Source organism: Bos indicus x Bos taurus, chromosome 25, assembly GCF_003369695.1.
Source record: "Bos indicus x Bos taurus breed Angus x Brahman F1 hybrid chromosome 25, Bos_hybrid_MaternalHap_v2.0, whole genome shotgun sequence".
Classification (NCBI taxonomy): domain Eukaryota; kingdom Metazoa; phylum Chordata; class Mammalia; order Artiodactyla; family Bovidae; genus Bos; species Bos indicus x Bos taurus.
Window position 1 is genome coordinate 1,389,471 of NC_040100.1, and position 22,301 is coordinate 1,411,771.

Genomic DNA, 22,301 nt, shown 5'->3' on the forward strand with positions numbered 1-22,301 from the left:
GGAGACTGGATTATAAACCAGGCGTCTGCCTGCTCTCCTACTGCCCGAGCCACAGACTCACAGGTCTGTTTTCACCATCACTTGGCTGTCTGTCTCTCCTTTGAGACGTCCTCTTTCACACAAGGGCTGTTTAACAGAGTGTTTAATCTCCAAATGCCAGGAGACTCCCCTGGGTTCCCCTGGCACTGACTTCCGGATCGAGCTCCCTCTGGACACAGCACACATGGGGGCGAAGCTGACTCCAGGACGTGCTGTTCCGCGAGCCGGGCGCGGTCCACCCACCGTGCCTCCTGCGGACGTTGCTCGGGCCCTGCTCAGTCCTTCCGCGTCTCTGCCGCCTTTCAGGCCAGCCCTGCTGCTCCTGGGGGCACTGTGCCGGACCCCGACCGCACAGGTGGATCTGCCCACACCTCGTCCCAGGCCATCACTTGGCTCCGTGAGTTGGAAGTCACGCTTCTGTGCAGACAGAGCCTCACACAGGGTCCCTTTCGGTCCGCCGTACTTTACCTGACATTGTTCCATCAGCATAAGCCACACCTATTTTAAAAACACTCATGCGTGCCCCGCATACCATTTCTTGTTCTTTTACTCTCTACCTACCCGTGTTGTCACGGCTGAAGTGAGTCCTGCAGGTAAGATGTAACCGGGTTGTGTGTGTGTATCCACGCTGCCCATCTGCCTCCTAATGAGTGCATTTACGTCGCTCACATTAAATGTAGCTCGACCTCCCGATGGCCACATCTGCCGCTTCACTTACACTCCCTGTTCCCTCTGTCTCCCTTCTTTCGCCTTCCTGTGGGTTCCTTGGCCACTTTCTAGAATCTCGTTCTGCAGCGTTTTGGATACACGGCGTTGTGTGTGTTTTTTACTGTTGCTGGAAGCATGGAGACGAGCATGCATGATGCGGCTTCCCAGTGCTGAGACCCACTGCCCACTGTCGGATCAGGTGGGCTCGAGGCTGCCACGCGTGTGCCGAGCACCAGCATCGCGGGACGCTCCAGGCTTCCACCTTGGGGACGATCTCACAGAACCACAAGGACAGCCTGCTACCCCACCGCTTCTCCCCGTTTTCGCCCATGCCACTGTCCTTTCCCTGTCGAATTTCCAGGCTTTTCCCTCTCACTGTGCCCCTCCTGTCCGGGAGCTTCCTCTGACGTTCATTAAGGGCAGGTCTGCTGGTGACAAATTCTCTGAGCTTTGCTTCGGCGGAGGGTGTCTTGATTTTTCTTTCATCCCTGTAGGATGTTTTTGCTGGCTGACAGTTCTTTTCTCTCAGAACTTGAAAAATGTTGTGCACTTCCTCTGGCTTCTGCATTTTCAGATGAAAAACCCGCTGCCGCTCAGATCCATGTCCCCACAGATAATAGTGTTTCTCTCCAGCTCCTTTCAAGACTTTTCCTTCGTGATTAATCTTCAGGAGGTTGATCAGCACATGTCACGGTGCGGGTTTCTTGGGTTTGAGGATGTAAGGGGTCCATTGAGCTTCTTAAACCTGTAGTTTCATGCCCTTCACCAGATTTGGGAAACTGCCAGTCATTACTTCTTAGGGTGTCTTCTCAGCCTCAACACCCTTCTCCCCTCTGGGACCCCAGCTAAGCGAGGTGCCCCTCTGTCTGCTGACCACGGGTCCCTGAGGCTCTGCTCCTGTTTGCGCTCAGTCTGTCTCCCAGCTGCTCTGCTGAGGGGTTTCTACTGGCCTGGCAGTCTACTGTGGGGTGTTATTACCTGGTGAGTTTTGTATTTTGGTTATTGTATTTTTCAGGTGTATAATTTACATTTGGTTCTTAAAAAAAAAAAAAACGACGATTTTTCTTTATTGAAATTTATCATTTGTTTAAAGAGGATGCGTAACTGTTTGCAGAAGCGTTCCTATGCTGCTGCTGTAAAACCCTCATCAGGCAGTTCCCCGCCTGAGTCGCTGTGGCGCCGGTGTCTGTCGATGGTCGTCTTGTCCCGACTCCAGGTAGGGTGGGCTCTACTGCATCCTGGACACACCAAGCACCAAGCTGCAAGACCTCACCCCCTGCTGAAGACCAGAGATTTATTTTCTTGAGAGAGAAGAGAGCAGGTCTCGGAGCAGAGGGACACCAGGTGGAGGGCCAAGCTGCCCCGGCTGGTGGGGCACTGAAGGGCCGTGTCCACGAATGCCAAACCCTGGTCCTGCCCCAGCTCTGCACCCAGAAGCTGGCAGCCCACCTCCAGACAGTGCTCTTTCCCGAAGACACGAGGCTTCCCCGTGAAACAGCCACGGTAGATCTAGTGAAGCCACCAGCAGAGTCCATCGGGCCCAGGCGGGACCGGGAGGGGTCAGTGCCCCCTCCTTGTGAGCAGACCACCAGGACTGCCAGGACCGCAGGCACAGCATCAGCAGGAGGCCTTCCCCCCAGCCACCACGCTGACAGAGAAAGCAGCGTAAACAGAAGGGGGTATGGACTGAAGGAAACTTCAGAAAGTCCCATTATGACATCAAAGAGCTAGTGAACACATTTTACATGAGGGAATACTCAAAGAACAATGCTACCAAAAAAAAAAAAAAAAAAACCCTCAAGAAATTAAGAGTATAACACCAGAAATAAAGAATGAATGGGCTGATAACTTGAGAACATTTTATAGAAAGTAAAGCCCAATGATAGAAAACAGGATCAAAAGTGTTTTTATAACAGAAAGCATCCAGAAAGTTCAACATCTGAGTAACAGCTTCAGAAAGAAACCAGAGAAAACAGAAGAGGAAAAATGACCAGTGAATAATTGAAGGGACTTTCCAAGAGCTGGAGAGTGTGAGACGCCAGACCGAAAGGCCACCGACCGTCCAGCACCAGACACACGGCAGCACGGCCGTGACGTTTCAGGACCCTGGACAGCAGACGGCCCTTGGTCCTCCAGAGGGCAGCGTGGGGCAGGCGAGGACCCCGGGCCCAGAGGCTCTGCTCTGGGGGGAGGCTGCCCCTCCCGCCTGCCGCAGGATCAGTGCAGGAGTGGCAGCTGGGCACAGCCCAGGCTGGGACGCCCCCCGGTTCCTGCAGCTGGGCAGCAGGGGCGCAGCAGGCCCGGGACCCAAACATGGCTGCAGGAGCTGTGCTCCCGGGGGTGTCTGCAGGCAGGCAGAGGAGGCCTCTGACTGGTGAGTGGGCTTCCTCCTGAAGGAGCGGCCCTGGTCGGGAGGGGCGTGGGGCTGCAAAAGCCTCCTTGATCAAACGCAGGGCTCCCATAACGGCTCTCCTCCAGACCAAGCCCTCAGCCAGTGGGCACCAGGGTCCAGGGGCAGCCTGACCCTCGCCATGGTTCACACACCAGGCCCAGGCCCGCGGGGGCGGGTTCTGCTTCTGCCCGGGTTGTGGGTGGTGGCTGAGGGTCCATGTCCCTCTGTAGCTGTGCCCTCCTCTGAGGCAGTGGAGGCAGGAGACACCTCCTGTTGTTACGAGTGCACACCCGCGGGTGAAGCAGAGTCAGGTCCCTGCAGAAAGTGCCACGCGGGGCACCCTGCTGTCTGCCAGGCTCGGGGCAGGAGGAAGCTGCTGAGCAACGGCCAACCCGGTGTGGGGGTGGAGAGGGGAGACTTGTGAAGACAGCACAGCAGGGTGGGCACAGGGGGGCTGGGCACAGGGGAGCTGGGCACAGGGGGGCCAGACAGAGGGGGGGTGGGCACAGGGCAGGAGGGCAGGACGCACCTGAGTGAGCTCACCTCCTCCCTGGAGAATAGGAAGCTCTGCTCAGCCGGGCCCGCCTGTGACTTCAGTATCTTCAGTTCCATCTCCAGCTGTGAGGAGACATGGGCAAGAGGTCAGCCTGGACCAGGGGCCTGGGAGACACGGGTGAGAGGTCAGCCTGGACCAGGAGCCCAGGAGACCCAGGTGAGAGGTCAGCCTGGACCACAGGCCGGGAGACACGGGCGAGAAGTCAGCGTGGACCATAGGCCGGGAGACACGGGCGAGAGGTCAGCCTGGACCAGGGTCCCGGGAGACACAGGTGAGAGGTCAGCCTGGACCACAGGCCAGGAGACACGGGTGAGAGGTCAGCCTGGACCACAGGCCGGGAGACACGGGTCAGAGGTCAGCCTGGACCACAGGCCGGGAGACACGGGCGAGAGGTCAGCCTGGACCACAGGCCGGGAGACACGGGCGAGAGGTCAGCCTGGACCACAGGCCGGGAGACACGGGCGAGAGGTCAGCCTGGACCATGGGCCCCAGGAGCCCGGGGGCACAGCCACTTCCCTGTGGGGGGCAGGTGAGGAGACCCTCCTCCCTGGGCTCCCGTCTGCCGCCAGGGCTCCTGTCTGCCGCCAGGCCTCCCGCAAACACAGCTTCAGCGTTTTAGTTCTTGTCTCCACAACAGCTACGGAGGGAGACATAGTCACATTGAGGGGAAACGTCAGAATCTGAGGCAAGGAGACCCAGCAGCTGGAAAGAACGTATTCCAGCGCGGCAGCACTCTGATCGGTTCTGATAGTCCTGATCCGTTATTTTGGACGTCAGCGTCCTCAACAGGATGTCAAGTTGCACAGACTGTGCGGAAGGCAACCAGGAAGTGAGCTGTTGTAACAAGTGGTGGGGGCGGGGGCAAGATGAGGCTGGAGAAGAGCAGGGCGGAGACCCAGCCGTGGATCCGAGGGGGACAGGGGTGGGGCTGACCCCAGCCATAGCACGCACGGCCAGAGCTGCCCTGGGCTCTGAGGGCCCCGATGGGACACAGCAGGCGGAAGGACGCCCCAGGCCAGGCGGCCGGCCGCAGGCGCAGGACCACTGTCCCCACACTGGCCTCCGGCCGTTCTGCAGCCCACCCCCAGGGCCTGCCATCCCTGACCCCAGCCAGCCCGGTCCCCCGTGTGTGGGTCACTGTCACCCAGCTAGGCTGTTCCTGGCCTGCATCGGCCATCGGCATTCTCCCTTCTTGGCCCGCTGCCCGACCCGGGGACTCCTGCTGGTCTGGCTGTCCTGATGCCCAGGGAGGACCTTAACCCCGTTTAGTTCCCCGCCGAGCCCCCGAGGGGACAGGGGATGCCGGGAAGGCTCCTCGTGGGGTCCACACCAGCCGCAGGCCCCGGCTGGGAGTGAGGCGGTGTCCTCAATGCGGGATCTGTGGCCGGGCTGACGCCTGCTGCACTGCCTCTTGAACCAAGCCCTCCAGGCCAGTTCTGTGAGCGCCTCCTTGGGTGACCTGACTTGAGGGATTCCTGGGCCCCAGACACGCAGTCGTGTGACGCCCCAATCAGCCGTCAGGTCCCCGGAGGAGACCCCGCCCCTAAATGGGCCAGCGGGCCTGGGAGACCTGAGCCTGCCCGCCGGAGCGCAGACCAAGCACAAGCACCCTGGGGACCAGCTCCCAGAACAGCCTCGGCAGAACTGAGTTACACGCAGGCCCACACCCAGCTCCTCTGCCTCTCCTGGCGCTGAAAGACACAGCCCAGCGCCCGCCACGCTAGCTGCACGCGCCCGAGGTGGCAGGTGCCCTTGGCAGGGCCCCTTCGTCAGGGCGATGGCCAGATTCACTACCCGGCACCAGTGATGCCTGCGCCACGTGGTGGCACGAGCAGAGCAGAACCCGGCCGTGTTCAAGAGCAGCGGCGTCCACTGTGTCCAGAGCCCCAGACCTCTGCTCAGAAGCCGGAGCCTTGGACAAAGCTCCTCCTGGGAACCAAGCTGCCCGTGTGCTGCCGCCCCCAAGTGCCCAGTCCCTCCTCTCTGATGCCATCCACGCCCCCTCCTACCTAGTGGCCAGTGGTGGTCACCCAGGAGCACCCTCTCCTCACTGTGTCCACCTTCATGGTCACGATCAAACAGACCAGCGGACACGAACGTCCCTGGACCTGGAAGGGTCTTCCCTGGGGGAACATGGGCCCGGCAGGTGGTCCGGGTTGGTCCCTGTTCTATGCAGGCGGGGGCTGATCTGGCAGCAGGGCGCGGTGGTGGTCTCTCCTGGAGACCCACAGCCCTGGTGCCAGGCCCTGCCAGAGGACTACACACCTCATCCTGGAACCCACGGGCGCTTTGCAGCCTCAGGAATCGCACTCAGACCGGTGAAGTGGAGAAGCCTCCCTCCAGCCTTGCCTGGCTCCTCTCCCAGCCTGCAGCCCCAGGCTCGGCTCACGCATTTACCAGTTACAAGGCTGACGTTCCATAAAAACGTTATTCTGTATGTATTCTAACCTTATTCTGTACGTTAAATTTTTTCACGTGGTACACTTGGAGGCATTTCCAGATCCGCACACAGAGAGTGCCCAGTTCACCGTCACGGCTCCCGGAACCGCCCCTGACGGCCACCCTCCTGCCAACCAACGTCTGACCTGCTTCCCGTCCGGCAGCTCAGACATGCCGGTCCCCTGGGCATGAGCCAACCGCGCAGGCCAAGTCCCAGAGCTGCAAGTCCACCTGCAGTCCCATCTGACGTCGTCACCGCACAACGCACGGCAATCAGTCGCTCACAGGCTGCGGTGACCCGAGTGTTCACTGCAGGGTGTCCAGCCCAGGGCGGGCGAGGAGCTTGGGCTGCTCAAGCCCAAGGCCCCGAACCCCCAGCGGCTTTCAGGGAGGGCTTTTAAAGACAAGATCGCGGCGAGGGCTGTGGGTGTCTGAGCGGCCTGCGGGCATTCTTCTGCTCTGCTGTGAGGAGGTAACTGGCAGGTGTTTTGGGCGTCAATACCATCAACCTTCTGGATCGGCCTGGCCTTGGGCCGACATGCAGGGGGCCAGGACCTAGTGAACGCCTTCGAGCTGGCAGGTGTCTCAGCATCTGCAAGACAAGCAAGCGCACGGGCCAGGAAGTTACCCACTGCCTCGAGGGGGAACTGAAGGCCCTGCGCTTCGTGCTAGAGCCAACTCATTACTGTCCCGGCTTGCTTGACTGTTTCCCTCTGTTTCTGCGTTTTCTTGCTTTTCTGATTACACTTGCTCTTTGGAACTGGGGGACAGCCTGGGAGGCAAAAGTCTTTCACAGACGAGAGGCGGGGAAGGCCCCACGGGTCCTGCTGGGCTTCAGGGCGGGGCCCAGCCGTCCTGTCTGTAACCAGGTCAGCTTCCAACGTCCTGTCGACAAGAATCCTGGGCCCTCTCTCTCCTGCCCCTCCCACCCCATAATTTAAAAATAGAACCCAAATGGCCCGTTCTCAGGAACCTGGGGCATGTCCCAGGGCTTGGCCGAAGGCGGAGCCGGCTTGTCCGTCAGGACCCGCGGCTCCTGCGTCTGCCCATGTCTTACTGCTGCTGGAGTAGGAGGGAGGGTTTTCCTCATCGTCTGACTTGTCATCTGTAGACACAGGCTCCGTCAAGTTTCTGTGTGTTGGCTCTGCCACCCACTGCCTCGTGGTGTCTCAAGTGGGCTGCGAGGCCTGCTGGCCGACCGTCTCGCCCCGGCCGCGTCCCTGCTCCTCCCCAGCACCAGGAAGCACCTGCGTCTCTTCCTGTCCAACAGTGACCACTGCAATCCCCAGATCACCAGGCTACGGTTCTAACACCGGGCACTGCTGACCACTTGGTGGCTTCGGTAGAACTAATCTAGCATCTTCCTATTTACAGCGAGCATGTTGGTTTTTGCTTGAAATGAATACATTCGTGCTGAGAAATTACCCGTATGTTATTAAGGGATCTTAAGACTGACTGTCAAAACTCAAGCGAGTTTTTGGCAAATACGGAGCAGACGTCCTGCGAGCTGACAGCCCAGGATTGGAGCGGCAGCCTGTCCTGGAGAAGCCCTGAGCACGTCCCACCCCGACACGTGTGGACGCACGCGGCACAGGCAGGCCCCTGCGGAGTTGGCGTCCATACGACCCAAGCTTCCCTGCCCTGTGCCCGGGCAGCCTGGGCAGTGTGGATGGCACTGGAGCTGCAGCGGGATTTCCCTGGGGCTCACACTCAGTCTCATGCCTTTCCGTCTCTTCCTGTTTGCTGGCGGGGCCACAGAGGTGGCCGTTTGTTTGTTTGTTTTTTACAAGTTGGTAGTAACTGGTCTTTTTTTTGTTGTTGACTGTATAGAGCTTCTCCACCTTTGGCTGCAAAGAATATAATCAATCTGATTTCGGTGTTGACCATCTGGTGATGTCCATGTGTAAAGTCTTCTCTTGTGTTGTTGGAAGAGGGTGTTTGCTATGACCAGTGCGTTCTCTTGACAGAACTCTATTAGCTTTTGCCCTGCTTCATTCCGTACGCCAAGGCCAAATTTGCCTGTTACTCCAGGTGTTTCTTGACTTCCTACTTTTGCATTCCAGTCCCCTATAATGAAAAGGACATCTTTTTTGGGTGTTAGTTCTAAAAGGTCTTGTAGGTCTTCATAGAACCGTTCAACTTCAGCTTCTTCACCGTTACTGGTGGGGGCATAGACTTGGATTACTGTGATATTGAATGGTTTACCTTGGAAATGAACAGAGATCATTCTGTTATTTTTGAGATAGCATCCAAGTACTGCATTTTGGACTCTTTTGTTGACCATGATGGCTACTCCATTTCTTCTGCAGATGGTGACTGCAGCCATGAAATTAAAAGACGCTTACTCCTTGGAAGAAAAGTTATGACCAACCTAGATAGCATATTCAAAAGCAGAGACATTACTTTGCCAACAAAGGTCCGTCTAGTCAAGGCTATGGTTTTTCCTGTGGTCATGTATGGATATGAGAGTTGGACCGTGAAGAAGGCTGAGCGCCGAAGAATTGATGCTTTTGAACTGTGGTATTGGAGAAGACTCTTGAGAGTCCCTTGGATTGCAAGGAGGTCCAACCAGTCCATTCTGAAGGAGATCAGCCCTGGGATTTCTTTGGAAGGAATGATGCTAAAGCTGAAACTCCAGTCCTTTGGCCACTTCATGTGAAGAGTTGACTCACTGGAAAAGACTCTGATGCTGGGAGGGATTGGGGGCAGGAGGAGAAGGGGACGACAGAGGATGAGATGGCTGGATGGCATCACTGACTCGATGGACGTGAGTCTGAGTGAACTCTGGGAGTTGGTGATGGACAGGAAGCCTGGCGTGCTGCGATTCATGGGGTGGCAAAGAATCAGACACGACTGAGCGACTGAACTGAACTGAGTAACTGGTCTGTTTGAAATTTCTCTCTTCTGGAGTCAGTATTTGTGGGTTATATTTTAGTAGAAAATGATTCATCTCTTTCAGGTTTTCACTTTAAACAGAGTTGTGACATAATTCCTAGCTTTTAACGGACTCCTAGGCCTCGTGATTCTCTCTCCAGGGTTCTCTCTGACGGTGCTTCTGGCTGTCCTCCTCAGCGCTGCGGGGAGGCGCGCGTGCAGGGCAGTGCTCACCCTGTGTGTCCCGCTCCAGGGCTCTGTGTGGCTGCACATGGGGAGCCTCGTCCAGGTCAGACCGGGGCCTTTGGCGCCCAGGACATGCTCTCCTCACCCGCCCCACCCAGGCAGCAACTCCAAGCTAACTACTCTTATTTCTTAGTTCGGGTGGTGATGGTTTCTATTAATTTTTCACTAGGATTGTGAATAATTAATGTTTTACTGGTTTGTTTTCAAAGCACAGGCATTTGGATTTATTTGTTATTTCTACCATTTTTCACTTTCTCATTAACTTCCGCTTTGATCTTTACAAATTCGTACTTCTCCTTTGCTAAGGTTAATTCTGTCTTCCTTTTCCAAGTTCTTGGACTGGGTGTTTAATCCATACATATTCACTCTTTCTTGTTCAATAACATATTTAAACCTGTGACTTTTCTTCTCAGCGATGGTCTGGCTGTTTCCCACAGGCTCTGAAGGGAAGAGTTCCCATGAAGACTGTTTTCTGAATTTTATGACCCAAGAATGAAGACCAAGTCTCTTGTTCTATTACATTTTTTCTTTCAAGAATTAGGTGCTATTTCTTTTTTCGGTTGTGCTTTTAAATTCAAATTTCATCACAGTGTGATCCGAGGAAAGCGATTTGTCCTAGTTCTATTTGGGTTTTTTTAAGTTTTAAAAAATTTTATTTTTGATTTTTGGCTGGGCTGGGTCTTCTTTGCTGCGTGTGGGCTTCCTCCAATTGCGGCGCACAGGCTTCTCACTTGGAGGCTTCTCTCGTCGCGGGGTACGGGCTCCAGGGAGCAACGCTCAGCAGCCGCGGCTGCACGGCCTGTGAGGCCTCCCCACACCAGGATGGAACCCGTGTCTCCTGCACTGCCAGGTGAGTCTCAACCAGGGGACCACCAGGGAAGCCCGTGCTACCAGAGGGCACTGGGCCTCACAAGCCAGCCTCGCCTGGGGGTTTGGTGAAACGGCCAGGGCCAGAGTCACCCTCCTGCTCAGCTGCGTCCCTGGGGAAGACCCCGGGACTGGCCCAGGTGAAGGCCTTCGTGCTGCTCAGGACGCCTGGCTAACGGCCCCTCCAGCCAGCTCTGCCTCTTTGGCAGCAGGGTCGGGTCACAGGAGGCTCCAGGGGAGGTGAGAGGTCCCGACAGAGGAGGAGCAGCACACAGCAGACCCAGGGGGCGGGGGGTGGGGGCCAAGGCACAGAACACGGGACTCGGACACAGGCAACGGGTGAGGGGCCCCCAGGCCTGGTCGCAGGCGCTGACAGCGGAGTCTCTGCTGGGGGCGGCTCTGGAGCAACAACACACTGCCCTCTTCTCGAAGAGGCGCCTGGTGCTCCAGGGGGGTCGGGGAGAACAGGGCCAGGACAGAGCTTTCTGGAAGGACCTGGGGACAGACAGGACCCCAGGCGGCCAGGCTGTCTGGCAGGGACTGCCTGCAACTCCAGCTCCAAGCCGGTCCCTGGAGACCTGCCCCCGCCTCGCCCCGCGCTCCACCCCGGGACAGGGAGCGGGCCACCGAGTGCACACACCCCCGTGCCTCTCCACCTGGCCCGGCGTTGCCCCGAGGCCCAGAACCTGGGGGCGGCCCTGCCTTCCACGCCTCCTCCCACCAGAGCTGGAGAGGGTGCTTCTGTCACAGATGGAGGGCCTGGGTGAGACTAAGCCTCCCCAGGAACAAACACTGACCAGTGGGCAGCAACGCGCAGGATCCCAGAGCGGTGGGACCCGAGGCCGGCCCAGCTCATGGCCGGGGAGCACCCAGGACGCAGCACAAGCTGGAGGAGGATCAGAGCCAGGAGCGTGGGGAGGCCGGGAGGCCAGAGGCCACGGGGTGCGCGGGGGCAGGGAGGAGGGGCCCTGAGGACCCAGCAAACCGACCGGCCCCCGGGGCCGAGGACCGAACACAAGGAAGGACGAGAGAGACCAGGCCTGCTCCCTGCAGCCAGGCTGGCGTCTCAGGCAGCCCGCAGGCATCACCACCCCAGCAGAGCGCTGCCCCGCCCTGGACCCACTGGTGACACAGCCCCTCCCTCTCCTCAAGGAGACTGGATGCTAAGGGTCCTCAAGGCGAGCTCACTAGTATGGTACGGCCTTTAGACAGAGCCTGTGAACTTCAGTTTAATTCGAGAGGGTGCACCACTGGGGCCCAGGGGTGGTACCCGACCCCACAAAGCAACAACCAGCGTGGGGGCGAGGACATGCTCCCCATCCCCCAACAGCAAGTCTAACTACTGTGGCTGCTGGTGAGCACCAGCGTGAGGGGTCACACACGTCTCAGCAAAGGAGCCCAGCCTCTGACCAGCCCCACAGACGGTCACGATGGGGCCGAGGGCCAGACTTCCAGAGCTGCCCGCCAAGGGCCCTCATCGCAGAGGTCCAGGCCGCTGCCTTCCCCCAAGAGCCCTACTGGGCAGGGCCCCAGGCCTCCTGGAGACGACAGGACGTTGAGATCAGAGGGGACCCCGGTCAAAGGACCTGCTCAGCCTGGACCCATCGAGCACCCAGGAAGGTCTAGGGTGGGGGGGTGGTGCTGGGTCCTGGGAGGGTCTGGAATGACCCACTTGTCGATTCCGTCTCAGCCTGGGGGCCATGCCAGGTGCAAAAGGCGACAGGCTGTCACCAACAGCTCAGCCAGCTGCTGACTTGAGCTGGACACACCACTGCCTCGGATCAAAAGAAGCCCCACTGGAGAACATGTCCAGGCTGCGTTTCACCCTGGAAGGCCATTTCTTGAGTACATTTGCTAAGAGAGAGCTCTCACAGCACCGACCCGCAGGGAGCCACCACCTCCCAGGGGAACCTGTCTGCCAGCTGGAGTCCAACGGGAGGCCCACCCGAAACCTGGCAAGCAAGCGCCAGGCCTCACCTGGGGCAGAGGATGGGAGGGCGGCTAAGAAAGTGCAGAGAAAGAAAATGACCCAAGGTCGCGCTGTGTCCGCTGTGGGAGCCACGCAGGCCCCATGAGAGCAGCTCCAGCTGCGCTCATGCAGAGATGGAGGGCGCTCCGCCAGGCCCGGCCAGTGGGACCCCAGCCCTCCGCCCTGTCGTCACAGCCTGGCTCTCAGAGACACAGGGGCCTCGCAAGGCTACAGGTTCAATCACTGTCTGGCTCGACCTACGTGAGCCTAAGCGGCGTGGGCCCGCACACGTGGACTTACGCCTCCGGGCCAGGCTCCTGAGAAAGCAGCGTTTCTCAGCAGGCGCTGAGGCTCGGGGCAGGGGCCCAGGGCTGGGGAGGCCCGCTCCTCACGGTCTCTGTGGTCACCTCCACCAGCGGGCCCGACCGACACGCCCGCCTAGGACAGACGTTTTTCAGGCACAGCAGGACAGATCCAGAACGTGAAATGACTCACCACCAGTCAGAACCAGGAGGTGCTTTTAATAATTTACGGAGAGGCAGCTGGCTCCGCTGGAGGACTGTGATAAGGCCGGATGTTCGGGTGGGGGGCGCAGGCGGGCGATGGTGCGAGTGGTGAACAATGGAGGCTCACCCGCCTCCCAGTGATTCACTGGCCTGAGTTTTGCGGTTGACAATGACGCAGTGTCAGCAAGGTCCGTGGGGGTGGGCACCGCCCGGCAGGGCTACGAACACCTCCCACCATCCGTGTGATCTGTGCTCGAGCCCCAGGACTCAGAGCGAGCGCCCCTGGTGCTCCCGTGCAGGGGAAGCCCCGGAGGCCTGCGAGCCCCTGGAACCTGCCCGGCTGCGCTGTCCACGGGCAACGGAGGTGGCTGTAAAGCACGTGTCGCTGGGCGGCACGCGAAGCCTGGACACTCGCAGCCTGGACCACTGCGCCCACTTGGGAGACGGAGTGGAGGAGGAAGGCGGCAGGAGGCGGAGGGGGTCACCAGGCCGCCCGTGCTCACCCCTCATCTGGACGCAGCGCTTCCAGGAGAAGCCCTGGGAGGCGGGCCGCGGACCCGAGCACAGGTGTCCAGCCCAGTCCCCGAGGTCGCCAAGTGACAGTACTGTGACAGTCAGAAGCGAAGCCTCCCCTCCAGCCCCAGCCCGCCCGACCTAATCAGGGCGAGGCGTGTCAAAGACATGACTACAGTGGGGTCGTCTTTCCTTGGGGTATTAATTGCATTTAAAGAAAAAAACACGAAGGGTACTCACACACACTAATTGGCATGAATTTGCTAGTTATTAACAAAAAGTCAAGCTGTCTTTGTGCCGTCACCTGCAATTACCTAAAGATGCTTAATTGTTTTTTTTTAAACGTCTCTTTTGCCTGGTGAGCTGACTTTGGTCCGGAGAACAGCAGGTCAGGGAGCTGGGGCTGGGAGAGCAGGAGCAGGAACCGTCCTAGACGGAGGCCCTGGGTGCAATCGGGGCCCCTGGACACAGGCTGCTCGCTGCCCAGACCCAGAGGAGCGCGCCCTCTTACGGCAGCAACGCAGGGGCAGGACCAAGGCCTTTGGCACTGGCGTGGGAGGGCGGGCTGCCTGCGGCCTCCCAGCCTCAGGATGTTCTCCGTCACCGCCCCAGCCCCAGTCTCGCTCCTCCACCCCTCGGGAGTTTACATCAGAGCAGAGAGCCCCCTGTAACCAAACACAAGCATTTCCTGGCCCACGGGCGACAGGCCTCGGGTCCCTGCCCTGCACCAGCCTGTGCCTCGGGGGCTGCAGGGCCCTCTGGACCCAGTCGGGAGCAAGAACAGAGGCTCGCGCGCTCCTGCCCTCAGGTCCCTGGGCACTGCCATTTCTCATTTTCCCTTTAACAAGGAGAGAGAAGAGAGAAGTGAAATAAACAACACAAAATAAGCTAAAGATGGGACAGTCAAAGGCACAGATTAAAAGCCTCTCTGAGGAGACAGCAACAGCCCAGAGCCAACACCAAGCCTGAAAGGCCCAGTGTGAGGAGCCCGCAGTGCCCGGGCGTGCACGCAGGGGCCACCAGCACCGCACCTCTGGGCTCAGACCCTCTGAAGGGTCAGCACCGCTGCGACAAGCTGATTCCTTGAAGTGAAGTGAAGCTGCTCAGTCGTGTCCGACTCTTTGCGACCCCATGGACTGTAGCCTACCGGGCTCCTCCGTCCATGGGATTTTCCAGGCAAGAATACTGGAGTGAGTTGCCATTTCCTTCTCCATGGGAACTTTCTGACCCAGGGATCGAACCCGGGTCTCCTGTATTATAGGCAGATGCTTTACCGACTGAGCCACAAGGGAAGCATGCTTCCTGGAGAGCGGTCCCCAAAGGTCCCCCGGTGGCCAGGGGAGGCCTGGCACTGAGTTTGGGGTACCAGGCCCAGAGGAGGCTCTCCACTGTAGCTGACACCAGACTTGCCCCGGGAGACGTGCATTAACACCTCTGCCTGGCTGCCCGCCCCAACAAGCTCCAGTGTAACTGGTCTGGAGGAGGGACTTCAAAGGCCCTGGAGACTTCACACGAGGAGCAGAAACCGCATGAGCTGAAAGGAGGAGGAAGCACACAGCCCTGCAGCCCCGTGAGGAGGGGCAGCTGCCCCAGCGGGCAAGCGCAGCAGGCCTGTCCCCCTCCTGACAGGGCACCCAGCTCGTCCAAAAAAGCCCCAGGGCTGGGGAAGGGCAGCTCGGGGATGGGGAAGGGCGACGTGCAGGCTTCCCAGCCTGGCGCCGTGGGCATGTGGCCCTCACGGCCTCATCTCGGTTTCTCAGGGCAACTGTGCCCCTGGGCACTCTCCAGCTCAACCCCAGCAAGGAAGCCGTGCAGGAGACACACAACGTCCCATCCCCAGGGCCTTGTAGGAGGGGCCATCGGTCTTCAAGGACGCCCCACCCCGGCCTGGCAGCCCCAAAGTCAAGGTCGGTGGACAAGGACAGGAAGGTGGGGAGGCCCCAGAGAGCCCTGGCCCCGTCACCAGAGCCCACCCTCCCAGCTCCCGGAGGCTGTGGTCACAATCGGGGGCTTCCACGGGTCCGGACGTGTCCTTTGCCTCCTCAGGAAATGCTCCCCTAGGCCCCAGGCACCCTGGCCTGTCCCACGGCGTCCATCACACACGTGACTGGGGTCCTTACTAGGCATAGCCTCTCCACCTCAGGTAGGGCCGACCCCGATCTCCGACAGGCATCTGTGCTGGAGCAGCCAGGCGGGGTCGGCCTTGGGCTGTGCCCCTGGGCACCGATGCCCACCCAGAGGGGTGCTTCCCGGCCAGGACTCGGGGCTCTGGACCCCATGCCTGCTGCATCTCGGACACCACGTCGTCCTCTGAACCCAGCTCCCTGATCCCGCTTGCCTCCCCACCCCTGACTCCTCGGCTGGGCCCCCCACCCCCTCGGCCCCCACGGGTGGAGCCCCCCAACAGGAAAGGTCAGCAGTGGTGGCGTCAGCTGGGGGGCCGCCAGCCAGGCACAAGGCACGTTCAAGGATGCCTCACTCCCACCTGTGCCTGCCTCACTGGCGGCGCCAACACCGAGACAGGACCCCGACTGCAGGCAGGAGCCCCAGCGCCCTCCGGAGCTCATGGTGCCCCACCCACAGCGGCTCCCGGCGCCCCGCCCACAGCAACCTCCAGCGCCCCGCCCACAGCAGCCTCCCGGCGGCCCGGCAGCAGGAGAGGGTCTTGGGCAGGGCAACCGGACAACACATGCCAATTCCCCGGCACGGCCTGCCTGTGCCCAGGGGTGTCGTCCTCCAAGCCGCCAGACCAGGCGCCGGAGCGGCTCACAGTTCGCACTGGATGAGGACACTCGCGGCCACCCTGTCTCCTGTGGGTGCCGAGGGCCAGCGGGGTCACGTGGCCGCGTCTGCACGCGCCCAGGCGAGGGCTCCCAGCCGCGAGGACACAGGGCGGACGTGGTCTGATGTCAGAAGTCAGCCCGCAGCCGGGGCAACAGAGAAACAAGGGCACGCGCGAGGCTGGAGGGGCGAGGGGCGCCCCACAGGGTCAGGGTGGGGTCCGTGCTGCCGGGCGGCGTGGCCTTGGGTAGGGGGCACTCTGGACCCCAGCCTGGAGCAGGCGGGCAGTCTGGACTCAACCATGAGGCGCCCCTCCCCACTGGTAGCCGCGTCTCTGATGAAGTCGGTCCAGGGCCCTGGGCTCCCCTTGGCCACAAAGGCCTCCACCAGGCGTGGTGTCGGGACTCACCATGTCGGCTCTTTGCTTCTGGCCTCCCAGCTCCTCCAGCGCCTGTGACAGCTGAGCCTTCAAGACAAGACAGAAGGAAGGTCAGTGGGCTTGCTCCTCCCGGGGCGCAAGGGGCCACACCTGCCGTCTCTGCTCACCCGCCACTTTCTGGGGAGCCCCGAGTCCCCCGTGTGGAAGCAGGGGCAGTGGTAACATAGCAGCTTGCCAAGGCCACCCCTGAGCAGCTGCCTGAAGGAGAGGGCATTCAGGGTGGAGCTTCAGTGCCCGGGTAAGAGGCCAGGGGACCGGCCACGCACAAGGAGGCAGACACCAGCCAGCACAGCACTCGCTGAGGTGGCAGGACGGGGTGGGACGGGGCACAGCGTGCGGCTGCCAAGGGCTGGCAGGGGCCCCTCCACCTTCCGGGGGCCTGGAGCACCGGGTAACGGGGGCCTCTGGGGGCTCCGCCTGGGGATACTCATCAAGCTGACAGTGCCGACGTGTGCATCTGTGTGTGTGCGTGCGTCATACTTCAACGAGAAAGTAGCTTTAAAATATACAGGCACCAGCACTCTGGAGGACAAATTAGGGAGAAAGGGAGGCGGTTCCGCTACAAGCGGAGGATTCTAAGCAGGACGCGCACCATCGCTGCAGGCGATCAGACAGCCCGTCACGGGCCCTGGGGAGGGCCAAGTGGACGCACAGCACGGCGTCCGGCCGCACCGGAGACCCTAAGAGTGCTGCGGGCCCTTGGCTGGAGGAGGGAAGGCCTCCGACAAAGCCTGGCGGGACAGAGGCTAGGCAGGGGGCAGGTGGCAGCGGGGAAGCCCCTCACCAGCACTGGCTGCAGCCCTTCCTCAGAGCAGCCCAGGGGCCCGGGGAGACGTCAGGACGGCCTCCAGAGGAGCCGAGGAGGCAGGACCAGGGCACCGTGGCCCCCGGGCTCCGGGAAGGCTGCTGGGGCCGGGGGCAGAATGAAGCCACAGGCGCCAGGTCGACCCTTCCCTCCGCAGCGAAACCCCGCAAACAGCAGTTTCCTGGCATCAGTGGGCAGGCCCCCCAGAACTCGGGTCTGAGGGATGGAAACGCAGGAGACGGGCCCCCACTGCACCGGCTCCCGTCCTCACACGCCCTCGGCCCGGGCAGGGCCCCGGGGGCTGGACATGCAGCAGGGGGCGCTGTGCAGAGGCCGCAGCGGGGAGGGGCAGGGCCACACGACCCCCGTCTTGGCCACTCGGGAGACCCGGGGGTGTAGGATGAGGGCGGCCGCAGGCCACATGCAGCCCGGACGCCCGGGTCTGGACGCGGGCACAGAGGCCGGAGGAGCCCTCACTGCCCCGGGCCGGCTCCTCGCCTGGGGCAGGCAGCAAGGCTGGCAGTCAGCTGGCGTGCTCTGCACCCGGGGGACCCTGCAGGGCGAGCCTTACACGGGGCGCAGCGCGGTCTGCACCCGGGGGGCCCCTGCAGGGCGAGCCTTACACGGGGCGCAGCGCGGCGAGGACACGGGAAGACAGCAGGCCGCCCGGGAGACTCCGGCCGGCGACTCCACGGCAGCTTGCGCGGCCCAGGCCAGGGCGCTTCCTAAAAGGCACAGCCGCCCTGAGTCCTCAGGGGACACGCTCCCTCCGGCTGCTCTGTGTGGAGCGGAGCTGGCGGGGCAGGCGTGTGGACGGAGGAGCCGGCCCGCTCAGGGGCTGTCACTGGGAGGCGCCCGGTGACCACAGAGCCGTCAGGCCTGAGCACCGCCCGCCGCGGGTGAGGGCTGCACCCAGACTGCGAGGGGCTGTTTTTATCTCCGAGTGACAACTGCCCCGGACCCAGCAGCGGACGCCGCCCAGTGCAGGCGGGACAGGTGACGCCCAAGGTCACAGGGACAGGAGGAGACTGGCGCTTCACGCCCCTGCCTTCCGGCTGGCTGCACACACAGGATGGTGATGAAGCGCAAAGACAGATGCTAGTTGAAGGGCACATCCAGGCAGCACCCCGGACGCACCTTCACCAGGGAGCAAACACGGGGCAGGTGGGGCCCCTGCCGTCGCGGACGCCAGGCTGCAGGCAGGGGAGCACCGCGCTTCCTGAGGCCGCAGACACGTCGGCCTGTAAGTGGGCGGGCAGCAGTGGCTCCAGGGCAGCCGCAGGACGGAGCCCTTCACCCCTCGGGAGCCCCTGATGAGCCGAGTGTGTCCCAGGCCTGGAGCGTGCGGGGCCCCGCCACGCGCTCAGGACCACGGTGGGCGCGTCCATGGTGGGCCCGGCCCCGTCCCGACTCAGCCCACCCCCGCTGACAGCCGGGGTGCTTACCCTGCGGGCAGTGGGCCTGGGACCACAGCTCCAGCGCCCTGGAACTTGGGCAAATGCCAGGCTTCAGCCCCCGTCCTCCAGAGCTCTCTCCTCACCAGCCCTCTGCCTCTGAGACATCACTGCCGGGCGGGAGGCCAGACCAGAGACCAACCCCAAGGCCTCTTGACCTGGAAGTCGGTCCTGGCGGAGGGCGTCGTGAGGAGAAGGAGTAGCTCAGCCGTTATCCCTTCAGAGAACGCGGGTTCAGACAACCACCCGGGGCCAGATGGAAAAGGTCAACAAAACCAGGAGCTGTCTTTTTCACAGATAAACAAAACTGACAAACTTCTAGCTGAACTAAGGAAAAAGATGAAGCTCAGGTAAATAAAATCAGAGATGAAAGCAGAGACATCACAAAGGATGCCACAGAAACACAAAGACTCAAGAACTGCTGCGATCAACATTCTACACCAGAAAACTGGACAACGAAACAAACAAACTCCTGGAAACATACAATCAGGAAAAACCTTAAAAAAAAGATCTGAGCAAACCAGTAATGAGTAACAAGAATTAATGGAAAAAAAAAACAAAACCCTCCCTACAAAGAAAGGCCCAGGATTACATGGTTTCACTGGTGAATTTTACCAAACATTTAAAAAAGTATTAATACCAATCCTCCTTGAACTCTTCCAAAAAATCAAAGAGAAGGGAACACATTCAAATTCATTTTACAAGGCCAGCATCGCCGATATGAAAGCCAGACAAGGTGCCCAAAGAACAAAACCAAAGTGAAACAACTGCCAACAGCCCTGATGAACAGATTCGCAAATCCTCAGCAAAACACTGGCAAACTGAATCCAGCAGCACGTCACAGAGATGGTACACCGAGATCAAGTGGGATTCATCCATGGGATGCAAGGGTGGCTCGACATCCACAGACCAGTCGCGGCAAAGCAACACAGCAGCAGAGTGAAGGAGGAGAAGGGCATGAGCATCTCAAGAGAGGCACGGAAAACATTTGATAAAATTTAACATCTTTTCCTGAGAAATTTTCTTGAGAAATCTCTGTATGCAGGTCAGGAAGCAACAGTTAGAACTGGACATGGAACAACAGACTGGTTCCAAATAGGAAAAGGAGTACATCAAGGCTGTATATTGTCACCCTGCTTATTTAACTTATACGCAGAGTACATCATGAGAAACGCTGGGCTGGAAGAAGCACAAGCTGGAATCAAGATTGCCGGGAGAAATATCAATAACCTCAGATATGCAGATGACACCACCCTTATGGCAGAAAGTGAAGAGGAACTCAAAAGCCTCTTCATGAAAGTGAAAGTGGAGAGTGAACAAGTTGGCTTAAAGCTCAACATTCAGAAAAGGAAGATCATGGCATCTGGTCCCATCACTTCATGGGAAATAGGTGGGGAAACAGTGGAAACAGTGTCAGACTTTATTTTGCTGGGCTCCAAAATCACTGCAGATGGTGACTGCAGCCATGAAATTAAAAGACACTTACTCCTTGGAAGGAAAGTTATGACCAACCTAGATACCATATTCAAAAGCAGAGACATTCCTTTGCCAACAAAGGTCCGTCTAGTCAAGGCTATGGTTTTTCCTGTGGTCATGTATGGATGTGAGAGTTGGACTGTGAAGAAGGCTGAGCGCCGAAGAATTGATGCTTTTGAACTGTGGTGTTGGAGAAGACTCTTGAGAGTCCCTTGGACTGCAAGGCGATCCAATCAGTCCATTCTGAAGGAGATCAGCCCTGGGATTTCTTTGGAAGGAATGATGCTAAAGCTGAAACTCCAGTCCTTTGGCCACCTCATGCGAAGAGTTGACTCATTGGAAAAGACTCTGATGCTGGGAGGGATTGGGGCCAGAGGAGAAGGGGATGACAGAGGCTGAGATGGCTGGATGGCGTCACCGACTCGATGAACGTGAGTCTCAGTGAACTCCGGGAGTTGGTGATGGACAGGGAGGCCTGGCTTGCTGCGATTCATGGGGTGGCAGGGTCGGACACGACTGAGTGACTGATCTGATCTGATCTGAATATCTTTTCACAACAAAATTAATTAGGTACCGAAGGAACGTTTTTCAGCATAATAAAGCCCACAGCTAATACATTCAACAGTGAAAAGCTGAAGGCTTTTCTTCTGAGATGAGGAACAAGGCAAGGACACCCACTCTCACTGGAAGCCTGAGCCAGAGCAATCAGACGAGAGATAGAAATAAAAGGCACCTAATGGGAAAGGAAGCAGTAAATTGTCTCCTTGCAGATGATACAGTCATACATACAGAAAATCCTAAAACTTCACTAGAAAACCGTTAGAACTAATGAACAAATTCAGGAAATACATAGAAATCAACATACAAAAATAAGTTGTAGGCTTCCCTGGTTGTCAAGCAGTAAAGAATCTGCCTGCCAATGCAGAGAACATGGGTTTGATGCCTGGTCCGGAAAGATTCCACGTGCCTCCGGGCAGCTAAGCTGGTGCCGCCACAACCACTGAAGGCCTCGTGCCCTAGAGCCCAGGCCATGAGACGAGAAGCCACCATGAAAAGCCCACACAGCAACCAAGGGGAGCCCCTCCCCACCACCACAAGAGGAAGTCCCACACAGCAACAAAGACCAGCACAGCCCGGACTCCAAAAGCTGTTCCTATAGGCCGACAATGAACCATCTGACAAAGAAACTAAACAGTTCCATTTACAACAGCATCAGTTCAGTTCAGTCGCTCAGTCGGGTCCGACTCTCTGCGACCCCATGAACCTCAGCACGCCAGGCCTCCCTGTCCATCACCAACTCCCGGAGTCCACCCAAACCCACGTCCATCGAGTCGGTGATGCCACGGAACCATCTCATCCTCTGTTGTCCCCTTCTCCTCCTGCTCTCAATCTATCCCAGCATCAGGGTCTTTTCAAATGAGTCAGCTCTTCGCATCGGGTGGCCAAAGGACTGGAGTTTCAGCTTCAACATCAGTCCTTCCAATGAAAACTCAGGACTGGTTGGATCTCCTTGCAGTCCAAGGGACTCTCAAGAGTCTTCTCCAACACCACAGTTCAAAAGCATCAATTCTTTGGCGCTCAGCTTTCTTCACAGTCCAGCTCTCACATCCATACATGACCACAGGAAAAACCATAGCCTTGACTAGACGGACCTTTGTTGGCAAAGTAGTGTCTCTGCTTTTCAATATGCTATCTAGGTTGGTCATAACCTTCCTTCCAAGGAGTACGTGTCTTTTAATTTCATGGCTGCAGTCACCATCTGCAGTGATTTTGGAGCCCAGCAAAATAAAGTCTGACACTGTTTCCCCATCTATTTGCCATGAAGTGATGGGACCAGATGCCATGATCTTCGTTTTCTGAATGTTGAGCTTTAAGCCAACTTATTCACTCTCCTCTTTCACTTTCATCAAGAGGCTTTTGAGTTCCTCTTCACTTTCTGCCATAAGGGTGGTGTCATCTGCATATCTGAGGTTATTGATATTTCTCCCGGCAATCTTGATTCCAGCTTGTGCTTCTTCCAGCCCAGCATTTTTCATGATGTACTCTGCATATAAGTTAAATAAGCAGGGTGACGATATTCAGCCTTGATGTACTCCTTTTCCTATTTGGAACCAGTCTGTTGCTCCATGTCCAATTCTAACTGTTGCCTCCTGACCTGCATACAGGTTTCTCAAGAGGCAGGTCAGGTGGTCTGGTATTCCCATCTCTTTCACGATTTTCCACAGTTTATTGTGATC

At 58.7% G+C, this 22,301-nt stretch overlaps 1 protein-coding gene across 3 annotated transcripts in view; it reads right to left on the reverse strand.

Moving 5' to 3' along the window:
- MAD1L1 (mitotic arrest deficient 1 like 1) overlaps positions 1-22,301 on the reverse strand; it is a 245,331-nt gene that overhangs the window by 73,173 nt on the left and 149,857 nt on the right. For all 3 annotated transcript variants that reach the window (XM_027527258.1, XM_027527259.1, XM_027527257.1), the window contains 2 exons: positions 16,300-16,356; positions 3,669-3,757 (listed from right to left, as the gene is read on the reverse strand). In XM_027527258.1, the coding sequence (XP_027383059.1) occupies positions 3,669-3,757; positions 16,300-16,356 (146 nt within the window). The remainder of the gene's footprint in view (positions 1-3,668; positions 3,758-16,299; positions 16,357-22,301) is intronic.